Below are 12,440 nucleotides of genomic sequence, written 5' to 3' on the forward strand. Positions count from 1 at the left end.
TGTGTGTGTATGATGGACACTTTGACAGTGTGATGAAGACAATAGACCTCTTCTCAGAATAAAGCTTTTAAATGTTTAAAATAAATAACAATATAAAGGAAATCAGTTGTTGAAATGAAGACTTCCCCCCATCCAACTTATAAGCCCCTTATAATCTTTCCATATTCCTTCTGGGGATGTTGTTAACCTTAAGTAAGGAACCTCCCATCTAAAGCTCATGATTAAGATACATTTTATATAGTAAAAGTCTCAAGGCTGAAATGGGGGTAGTTTCAACCTTATCCTTATATAAGTGCTTTTGTTCTCCACCTCCCCTTTTATATATATACATATATATGCATATATACATATATATATATATATATATATATATAAGGTAGATGATGGTTAAGTGTTAAATAACATACTAGAGATGTTTCTACAAAAGCAGCTAAGACTACCTTTTCTTCAATATTCCTTCTGGGGGAATAGTACCGCCCCCTAGAACAGTAATGGGGAACCTATGGCATGGGTGCCAAAAATGGTACTCAGAACACTCTCTGTGAACATGTGGCCACCCCTAAACCCCCACAGAGTCTGTTACTACAAAGGTGGAGGGACTCTGGCGGAGCATCTCCCCTCCCCCTCTCCACTATGCCTGATGACATTTTTTCCCATCCTCTGCCCCTTTGCCCAGCAGTCTAATGGGAATGCACAGGGGAGAAAGTGGGCAGCTCACAGGTGGTAGAGCTAGATGAGAGCTGAGTGCTCAGGGGTGGGGGTGAGGCCCAGCTCTTGGTCTCTAAAAGATTCACTATCACTGCCCTAGAATATCAGATTAAAATTTTGCTCCATACTTTGTCCATGTACAGGTTATATGATACCTAGTTTTTATATCTGTGGAAATTATTTCAGTTGATTGCAAATAGAGTCCAAGCCAACATTTTAGGAGATACAGTGAAAAGCCAGAACAAAGTGCATGGAAGGAGACCAATATTCTGAAAAGTCTGGAAGTTGTGTCATATGAGTATCAATGAAGGAACTATAGATTTATAGTCTAGAGAAGACTCAATTTAGAGGAGTCATGTTGGTTATTTTCAAGTGTTCTAAGGGCTATCATATAAATGGGGAACTAGAGTCATTTTGCTTATCTCTAGAGAGGAGAGCTAGTACTTCTGGGTACAAATTACAGGAAGGTAGATTTTAACTAGGTAAACACTGATGCAGCATGATGTATTGTTTAGAAGGGAGGCTACAAAACCATAATGACCTGGGTTTAAGTCCCGCCTCTAACACATAATAGCTGTATCTCCTTGGGCATGTCATTTAACTTTCAGTACCCCCCAGGCAACTCTCTAAGACTCTTTTGCAATGAATTTGCAGTCAAGTGGCAAGCATTTATTAAAGAGTTGACTGTGTGCCAGTAGGTTGCAAAGAAAGGCTAAAACACAGTACCTGCCCTTAAATAGTTTACAGTCTAAAGGGTGAGACTACAAGTAAACAATTAGGTATTCCAAAGGTAAGCACAGATTATACCGATTTCTGAGGGGATAAACATTATTATCTAGGTGGTCTAGGAAAGTCTTTCTGAAGCAGGTGGAATTTGAGCTAAGTCTTGAAGACACTTGGAGGAACTAAGCTGTGGAGGTAAATGTCCTATTTTAGTAATAACCAGATCAACTTTTCTAGAATGTAGAGTATCTGGAAAAAAGTAAAATCTAAAAAGACAGGAAGAGTAGGAATAGGCCAGATTTTTAAGAGCTTTAAATAATAAACAAAATAGTCTATATTTGTTCCTGCAGATGTTTTAGTTAGACTTATGCATTAGAATGTGCACCTTGGCAGCTGAGTAGAGGATGGATTAAAGTTGGGGAGACACTTGAAGCAGGAAGAACCAATAGAAGGCTACTGTAATAATCCAGGTGAGACATTATGACTTCCAGCAACAGGGTGATGGCTTTGTGAAAAGAGAAAAGGGGATTTCTATGAGAGAAGTGAAGATCTAGATGATAAGGATTGGCAACTGGTGATGTGGAGTGGGGAACAAGGGGTGGCATGAATATTGTGATCCTGGTGATTAGGATGATGGTGATGCCCTTTATGTTAATGGAAAAGTTGGAAAGAGAGGAAGCATTTGTGGAACAGTTAATGAGTTCTATTTCCATACTCAGGAGTTGTCTATGCTAGTAAAATAATAGGTCCAGTTCCTATCCTTAATATTAAACAAGAACTTTCTAATAATTAAAAGTAGTCTAAAAATGAATATAAGATGTCATGGGTGGTAGTGTATTCTTCATCAGTGGAAGTATACAAGTCAAGACTATATTCTCACTTGTTGATATCATAGAAAGCATTCATAGTTCCTTCAATTAAAGGTTGAGCTGAATAACACTACTGTAGTCTATTTCAACTCTTAGGTGCTGTGATCCTATGACTCTGAAACAATGGGAAGAATTCCAAAGGATTAAAAAAGAGGACTGTTAATCTACAACTAGGTAGGAGAACCACAATAAATAAAGATTGAGATAAGTTGTATGTTTTATTGAAAAAATAGATGAATAAATAATCATTCTCTTGAAGCCCTTTACATATATTATGTCATTTGATTCTCAAAATAACTCTGTAAGGTAGGTGTTTTCACTATCCCCATTTTACAGTTGGGGAAATTAAAACTTGGAGAAGTTAAATGACATTTTCATTATCACACAGCTATTGAGTATTTGTAGTAGAATCCAAACTCAGTTCTTCCCAACTCTAGATTTTATTCTCTACAAAATAATAGTTTACATCAGGAGAGGAACTCTTGGAATCCTTTACACACTAAATCATTCCTGTGTGGAGTTGTGTGTATAGTAAACATTGTAAGATTGCCAGGGTATTTTGCTGGATCAGAAAATGAACTGTAGGTCCTCAGGTGGGAAGTGAACTGATGTGGACTAAATCAGTTTTCTTTCCGAGAAGGTTGTGCAGTGGAGTGTCAAATTATATTCAAACTGAACCCTTCCCAAAACTCTAAATCACTTCAGAGTATGTGTTTGGGGAACTCTGGACTTTTCTAGTCATACCCTAATTCTATAACCTTTAATACAGTTTGTCATCCTTATGAGTGGGTTTGTTCCAGTTAAATCTGGTTGACAACATGAATCAATCAATAAGTAAACATTCATCAAGTTCCTACTATATACCAGGAATTTTGCTAAGCACTAAGAATACCAAGAAAGACAAAAGACAGTTCTTTCCCTAAACAAGTTTACAGTCTAATAAAGGAGGCAACATATGGACATATATGTATATGTATAAATATATGTACTTATATGTGTATACACATACATGAAGCAAGATATAAAAATATAGACATGATAAATAGGAAATAATTAAAAGATAGAAGGCATTGGAATTAAGAGGGCTGGGTAAGTTAGCCTGTTGAAAAGGGAATTTTAGATGGGACTTAATGGAAGCAAGGGAAGTTAGTAGTCAGAGTGAAGGAGGAAGAAGACTGTAGTCATGGGGTACCGTCACAGGGAATTCCTTAAATTTGGAGGTGGAATGTCTTGTTCATGGAACATCCAGAAAACCAGTGTCACTGAATCTAAGATTATATGTTGTGGAATAAGGTAGAAGAAAACTGGAAAAGTAGGTGGAAAGACCAGGTTAGGAAAGGCTTTGAATGTCAAACTGAACATTTTATATTTTATCCTGGAGGCAATCAGCAATAGTTGTAGTTTATTGAGTAGCTAGATGACATGGTTTAATCTGTACTTTAAAAAAATCAGTTTAGTTTCAATGGAGGATGGATTAGAGTGGAGAGACTTGAAGGAGGCCAACCCACTAGTAGGCTATTGCAATAATAAAAGGTATGATGTCATGAAGGTTTGCATTAGAGCAGTGATAATGTAAAAGTATGAAGAAATGTATTGCAGTGATACAAGGGTAAAATTGGTAGGTCTTGGCAACAGCTTGGATATAGAAGTGGTGGTTTGATACAGTAAAGAATCCAGGATGATTCTTTTGTGATTGTAAGTCTGAGGGGCTAGGAGGATAGTGCTGTCCTCTAATAGAGAAGGTAGGAGATGTGGGGCATGTGTGTATGGAGTGAGGGATAGGGTATTGTAGAGAAGATTCAAGCTTCATGTAGAGGTTGAACTGGATAACCCTGTGAGGACCCTTCCAGATTTATGAATCATATGATAAGCATATATATATAGTGATCACAGATTCATAAATGTGTGTATATACATATGTACACATACACATATATACTTATGTATACTTACATATATACACATACATGCATGCATATATACACACATGTATATGCATACACACATACATATATGTGTATATATAGTAAAAAGGAATTCTTTAGTTTCTTTAATTTGATGAGGACCTGGAGGTCCTCTTACCATAGAGATGTGTAGGGATTAACCAGTCCACAGTGACAGGAAGTAGGAACCAGGGAGCCCCTGCTGAGTGAGCTTCAGTTGCAGGCTGTCAGTTGCTGACAGTTAGGAGAGGGAGTTGAGGGCTGGCAGTTGGGTCTGTCAGTTGTGAACATTTAAGGCTGGCAGTTGCAGGGAAGTTAGCAGCTGGGCTAGCTAATTGGTTGTTGGGGGTTGGTTGCTGATTAGGTGGTGGTTGGTGTTTAGTTGTTGAAATATAAAGGCGGGCCTGAACTTACTGAGAGGGCTTTTGGCTTTAGCCTTTAAAGGGCTTTTTACCTCTGGGATCTCTAGAGAGCAGGAGGTCTGTCTCATAGGCAAGGATCTGCTGTCAGTCTGCTATTGACAGTTTGGGCTGCTATAGAAAACTGATTGAAGGAGTGAGTGAGTGGTAGCTATCCATTATTTTAGGGAGTTAGGGAGTTAGCGAATCATTTATATAGGCCTGGTGTGCCAGGTAGAAGAACCTGTCTTAAGAAGACAGTTAGAGATAGTTTTAGGAAACTTTAGATAGTTATTAGGAATTTTAGGTATATTTATAGGGTATAAGATCAGTAATCTCTCTTTCCTCTTTATCTATCTTTCCCTCCTTTACTATATTCTTTTATAATCTCTATTTTAATTAAGCTAAATTTTTAATTGTTAAAAGCTGCTAAAAGTTTTCTTTTCTCTGGTTTAAAGGGATAATATTCATTTACAACTTTACTATATTCTCATTAAAACTTAAATTATTAAAAACTGCTCTCTTATTTTGTATATATATTTATGTGTATATACATAGATATTCTAATTTGCATACTTATTGGATGGCATATTTTTCAGATGGAGTATTGGGGTCAATGTGCCAGTCTATTCAGTGGGTTTCTGGGTGAGGGGTTCAGTCCATGAGAATATTCCTGAAAGGTAAGTTGGCCCTTTTGTTCCATTGCTAGCTACAGAACCAGAGATATACCTCAATGTCTGATGTCTCTCTTTCTGTACTGGTAACACTTTTTTGTAATATATTCTTGGACATCACGTGGAATGATTCCATACTAAATGAGTAGCCTGTTTTACTAACAGTATTTTCCTTTAATCAAAGAAGCTGAAGTTTACCTTGGGATACCATATAATATCTAAATTTTTCTTCAAAATTCCCTCAGTTACATAAAAAATTACTCCTTTTTATTCCCAGGCACATATTTAATTATTTGCTTTAAAATGAAGGAAGTGAATGAAAGGGATGATGATGATGATGATGATGATGATGAAAGGGATACAATTTGGATCCTTTATTAGTACTATTTAAATGACCAATTAAAATCATGCACACAAAAAGCATAGTTAGGATTTATTATACCATGAAAAAGTGTTAACTACCAGAAATTTTTCTTTAGTCTGGATTTTATTTTTTGTAAATGTACAGTAGAAAATCTTTTAAAAGTACATATAAGAAAATAAGCCTGCATGCAATTTTATGAGGCAAGCATATACTAGAAAATGGGAATGAGAATCTTCCATATATATGCTATTTAATAGAGGCAGGGATAGAGTTCATTTTAGTTTTATTTGGAATTAAACACATTGGAAATACAGTAAGAGTGGTATTATGTAGTCATAGTTTATACCTTGATTCCAAAATAATTATCTCACAGCAGAGAGAAGCTGTCTATTTTATTTCACTAGTACATCTGCAGGTAGCTTTACAGTAAAGCTTGATGTTTGTGAAATCACAGGTAAATGTATCTTTCATCTTTTTGCAATTTGAATATTTGTCTTCATGTGGACGAGGGTTGGCTGATATGAAGTAGAAAGAAGGAAAGTTGTTATTAAAAATAAGATATATTACTCATGGCATAGATTTTATAAATGACATATAAAATTTCTAAGAAGAATAAGAAATGAAAATAAGCCAAACATATACATACATATATATCAGTGGTTCCCAAGCTTTTTTGGCCTACTGCCCCCTTTCCAGAAAATATTACTTAGCCCCCTGGAAATTAATTTTTTAAAAATTTTAATAGCAATTACTAGGAAAGATAAATGCACCTGTGGCCATCACCACGCCCCTGGATCTCTGCAGCACCCACCAGGGGGCGGTAGCACCTACTTGGGGAATCATTGATATATAGTCTCATTCATGCAGTACCCAGTCAACAAGCTCAAGCTCTCCATTACCCACCTATACCATGCTTTCAGTAGAAAATATGCTTTATTACACTGTCTACTTAGAATCTTATTGAGATACAGAAGTGACCCAGAATTCTCAAAGGCTTGGTAATGTGGTAAAGGCTTTCTGGTTCTTAAAGTACTGAAAGATAATACATGGCATGATAAAATTATATATGACAGTTGTGTTTATTACTGTGGCTTATACCTTCTATTCAATCTATTAATAAGCATTTATTAGTGCCTAGTATATGCTGGGTTCTGCGGATTCAAAACCCTCAAACCCAAACCTAATCAGTCTCTCTTTCAAGGGGTTTTGATTTGGTCAGACAAGATAATAACATATGTAAAGGTATATGCATAATAATAAATACATATAAGGCATTTTAGACAGGGAAGGCACTAAGAACTTGGGGAGGAGCTTATCAGGAAAAAACTTTATGTAGAAGGTAGAATTTGTGTTCAGCTTTGATGGAAGTGCAATATTCTATGAAATAGAGCAGGAAGGAATGTATTCCCAGCATGGGATACAAACAAAGCAAATATATGGAGACAGGGGATGGAGTATTAAGAGTCAGAAACAATGCAAAGCTAAGAAAAGATCCTAGATCTGTAATTTAATAATGAAATAATACTTAAAAATTGCTTTGCAAACTTTAAAACATCCTTGTCACCAAGGCAAAGATACTTTACTCCATTTCACGTCATTCAGGACTCCTTTAGGTTAATTTTCCCTTCTAAAATTGCCTTAAAATTCACTTTATATATTTACTGTACATATTTGCCTTATTTCACCTGTTTAAAAATATGGGGAGGAGGAGAGGTGCAGCTAGATAGTTTATTGGAGTGAGAGCCAAGCCTAGAGATGGGAGGTCCTAGGTTCAAATTTGGCTTCAGACACTTTCTTCTATGTGACCCTGTGCAAGTCACTTAACCCTCATTGCCTAGTACTTGCCGCTCTTCTGTCTTGAAACCAATATACAAGGGTTTAAAATTTTTTTAATTAAACAAAAATATGGGGAGGGTTAGAAGAAAGCAACACTAAATAATTGACTCTAGTCCTGTACTCTGTTAGTATTTAGATGGAGATCAGGTTGAAACAAAAACAATATTGCTATTAAAGTATACCATGAATCATTTGGACAGGAGGAAACAGATGTGAGACTCATGAATTAAGTCCAAGATAATCTATGTCCCTTGGCTCTGATAGGATAGCTTTTGCTTTATTTTGCTGGGAGTCCAAGCTTTCAGAACACATCCTGTCCCTTCCACCTGCCCATCCCATCCAGCTCTCCTTTAGGTGTAATGGTAGTGATTTACTTTTTTTTTGTATTTATATTCCCATCTCTTAGACCAGTACCTGGCATGCAAAAATCTTTTAGTAAAGTTCACAAACTTTATTATGAACCAGCTCATATTCCAGGCAATGTGCTAAGCCCTGGAGATACAAAGAAAAGCCAAAGCCTATTTCTGTTCATAGAGCACTCATGGTCATGGATGGAGGATAAAACATGAAAACAACTATAAATATAAAAAGTATATCTCTATCCAACTACATATGACATATATGATATATATATATATAAATGTGTATGCACAAAATACACACTTATATCTATAATATATAGATTATATCTATATGATATAGGAAAAATTGGAGATAATCAACAAAGGGAAGACACTTAGGTTGGATTAGAAAAAGCTTTTTGCAGAATATGGATTTTAGCTGGGACTTGTAGGAAGTCAAAGAGTCCTTCCTCTCTCTCTCTCTCTTTCTCTCCCTTGCTCTCTTGCTCTCTCTCTGTATGCATGCATGCATGTATGTATTTATGTATCTGTCTTTCTGTTTGTCTGTCTATCTTGCTCATATAAAGTTGGCGAGAGGTCTCTAGTGGGGAGCTTTAAGGATCTTCTGCTGTTTAATATTTTTTATTAATTACTAAGTGAAGACATAGATAATATGCTAACCAAATTTATAGGTGACACAAAATAAGATATGATAGATAACTCATTGGATAACAAGGTACAAAAAAATCTTCATGGGTAAGAACACTATGGGTAAGACAAACTGATATAGAGTATGTTATATGATCACATGCTAAATTGACAGGAATTGTGTCCAGAAAGAAGGAAATGATCATTCTCCTGTATTCTTTCCTGATTAGACTACATTTAGAGTAAGGAGTTTAGTTCTATGCACCATATATTAGGAAGAACTTTGCATCCAGAGGATGGCAGTCAGGACAGTGAAAGACCACAAAATCATACTAGATTACAAATAATCCAGCTTGTTTAACCTGGAAATGTGAAGATTTAATGGGGATATGTTAGCTTCCATTTTTCTCTGTCTCATATTTCTGTATTATAGATTCCAGGTAATTCACTTTTTTATTAAACATTTATTAATATTCATTTTTAACCTGTTTACATACTTTATGCCCCTACTTTCCCCTTCAATCCCTGCTCTCCCCCCACCCATGCCTGACGCACATTTCCACTGGTTGTAACATGTGTCCTTGTTCAGGGTCTATTTCCATATTGTTGTTAATTGCATTGGTGTGGTAGTTTCGAGTCTACATCCCCATCATGTCCACCTCAGCCCCTGTATTCAAGCAATTGTTTATCTTCTATGTTTCCTCTCCTGCAGTTCTTCCTCTGGATGTGGGTAGCATCTTTACCATAAATCCCTCAGAGCTGTCTTGTGTCATTGCAATGTTTTTCCAATTGTTGAGATCCAGTTTTATTGTTTTGGAAAGTGTTTTGTAGTTGTTTTCGTATAGTTGCTGTGTTTGTTTTGGTAGATTGATGCCCAAGTATTTTATATTGTCTAGGGTGATTTTAAATGGTGTTTCTCTTTCTACCTCTTGCTGTTCTAATGTGTTGGAAATGTATAGAAATGCTGATGATTTATGTGCATTTATTTTGTATCCTGCAACTTTGCTAAAGTTGTTGATTATTTCTACAAGCTTCTTAGTTGATTCTCTAGGATTTTTTAAGTAGACCATCATATCATCTGCAAAGAGTGATAGCTTAGTCTCCTCATTGCCTATTTTGATACCTTCAATTTCTTTTTCTTCTCTAATTGCTATTGCTAGTGTTTCTAGTACTATGTTGAATAATAGAGTTGATAATGGGCATTCTTGTTTCACTCCTGATCTTATTGGGAAGGCTTCTAATTTATCCCCATTGCATATAATGCTTGTTGATGGTTTTAGGTATATACTGTTTATTATTTTTAGGAAAGGTCCTTCTATTCCTATACTTTTCAGTGTTTTCAATAGGAATGGATGCTGTATTTTGTCAAAGGTTTTTTCAGCATCTATTGAGATAATCATTTGATTTTTGTTTGTTAGACTGTTGATATGGTCAGTTATGTGAATGGTTTTCCTAATGTTGAACCATCCTTGCATTCCTGGTATAAATCCCACCTGATCATGCTGGAGTCTCTTTGCTAATATTCTATTTAAAATTTTTGCATCTATGTTCATTAGGGAGATTGGTCTATAGTTTTCTTTCTCTGTTTTTGGTCTACCAGGTAATTCACTTTTAAGGTTAATTCGTTAAATGTTATTTGTTGTAGTTTTAATTCTTCAAACTTTTTCCAGTATTTATTAAGTACCATCTTTACCAGTAATAATAAGAGTATTACACCCACTACTAATTGTATATAGCTCAAAAATCCAATAACATAATGGTAAGCAGTAATGCTATTCTTTTAATATAAGAAGGAATATTTAAGTAAAAGAATTTGGGTACAGCTCCCAGTTATATGGTGTTGTAAAACCCCATTGGTCACTGAAACACTGCTTGTAAAAGTAGGCTTGTAGGTTGTGGCTGTGGCTAGCTGGCTCTATAGCACCCTCTAGGATGGCAGTGAAGGAAAAAAATTGCCTTTTTAAAAATTCTGACTGTATCTGTTATGGATACTAGTATCAATTCTTTAGGTTGTCTCTGTTTAGCTCGCCAAGAAATGTTAATTGTAATCTATCACCAAGAATGTTAAGTGTGGGAACTCCATGTAACTGTTTGGGCCTATGCAATGGATAATTGCTGGAGAAAGATATAAAAAAACCCTCTATTTAATAAATATTGGAAAAAGTTTGAAGAAAGGTAAGGAAAGGTAACAAAGTTTGAGGATTAGGATCTCTAAATCTAACAGGAGGCTAAGCTTTCCCACTCCCATCTTGTTCACGAGAACTTGTTTCTTGCCCAGGCTTCCCTGAGCTAATTTACAACTCCTTATCACTGAACTAAATTCTGAGAATCTATGCTAAATGACCTATCCTAAAAATTATCTATCTATCTATCTATCTATCTATCTATCTATCTATCTATCTATCTATCTATCTNTATCCTAAAATCTATCTATCTATCTATCTATCTATCTATCTATCTATCTATCTATCTGTCTGTCTGTCTGTCTGTCTATCTGTCTGTCTGTATAACTGCCTCCTTGTATCCCTTCAGATCATTCCTCCAACTCCCAGTACTTTCTCAGCCTAGTCAGGATTCTGGGCCTTTGGTAGGCCTCAAAGGCCCTGACCACTCTGCAGTCACACAGAGGAGAAAAAACTGCCTCTCTTTCTTCTATAAGTAAGTTTACTGTCTCCTTAGATCTCTTTCATCTTTAAATCAGTTTGGTTATTTACTCTCTCTGCCAACTGCCAGTGCTTCCAGTCCTAGCTAGGCTTTTTGGCCTAAGCAGGCCTCAAAATGACAGGGCCCTCTCAGCCTCCACAGAGAGGAAAAATTGCCTCTCTCTTCCTCTTTCCTGTTGATTTCCCCAACAAACTTATTTCAGGAACTTGAACCTGTTCTCCTCCTTCACCTGCCACTGGGTTTTTCAGTGTTCCAGGGAACAGAAATACCAGCCTTCTTCTAAGAAAACAGCAACGACAACAACAAAAAACCCAACCTCCCAGAGACTCTCTGCTGTGCAGGTTGGCAGTTGGAAAACCAGCTCCTTCAGGCTATCCAGAATTCCAACAGGCAACCTTCCCAAGATACTATATGGCCTTAAACAAACGTTACCCACTATTCTTTACCCTACCCTTAGCTGCTAAGATCCCAATGACCCCAAATAGTCTTCATTAGCCCTATAGCTTAATTAATCCTAATATAGCTAAAAGACTATCACATGGAGCCACCTTTGCTCTTCTGGAGCCAACTAGGTACTACAGTGAATAAACTGCCAAGTCTAAAAGTTCTGAATCTATATCCAGCCTCAAACATCATTAACTAGCTGTGCAATCTTGGGTAAGTCATTTAACTTCTATTTGCCTCAATTATAAAATGGAAATAATAACAACATTTATATCACAGAGTTGTTGTGAGGGTCAAATGACTAAACATGTGTCAAGCTCTTAGCATAATACCGGGCACATAGTAGGTTTATAGGAATGCTTATTTTCCTCTCCTCCCTTCTCCTCCCCTTGAGCTCAGAGGGCAGAATTAAAAGCAATGCATGGAGGTTCTAAGGAGGAAACTTTAGGCTTGCTGTAAAGTATAAGTCTCATAAGTATAAGTAAGTAAGGCTCCTTACTTCTTACCAATGAGAGCTGTCTAAAAGTGGAATGGATTGTCTTAGAAAATAATGGGTTTCCCCTCACTGGAAGTCTTTAAGCAAAAGACTGTATTGGCACTTATTGGGTATGTTGTGAAGGGGAACAGGTTTAAAAAACAAACAAACAAAAAAACAACAACCTGGGGGCAGCTGAGTAGCTCAGTGGATTGAGATCCAGGCCTAGAGATGGGAGGTCCTAGGTTCAAATCTGGCCTCAGACACTTCCCAGCTGTGTGACCCTGGGTAAGTCACTTGACCCCCATTGCCTACCCTTACCACTCTTCCACCTATAAGTCAATACACAGAAG

At 36.5% G+C, this 12,440-nt stretch overlaps 1 protein-coding gene across 1 annotated transcript in view; it reads right to left on the reverse strand.

Annotated features, from left to right (window-relative positions):
- Positions 1-6,066: 6,066 nt before the first annotated feature.
- Positions 6,067-12,440, reverse strand: part of LOC123246441 (cysteine-rich venom protein-like) — a 42,561-nt gene continuing 36,187 nt past the window's right edge. Inside the window, exon 7 of the mRNA XM_044675340.1 lies at positions 6,067-6,194. Coding sequence (XP_044531275.1) covers positions 6,067-6,194 — 128 coding nt within the window. The remainder of the gene's footprint in view (positions 6,195-12,440) is intronic.

This window comes from Gracilinanus agilis, chromosome 4, assembly GCF_016433145.1.
Source record: "Gracilinanus agilis isolate LMUSP501 chromosome 4, AgileGrace, whole genome shotgun sequence".
NCBI classification, from domain to species: domain Eukaryota; kingdom Metazoa; phylum Chordata; class Mammalia; order Didelphimorphia; family Didelphidae; genus Gracilinanus; species Gracilinanus agilis.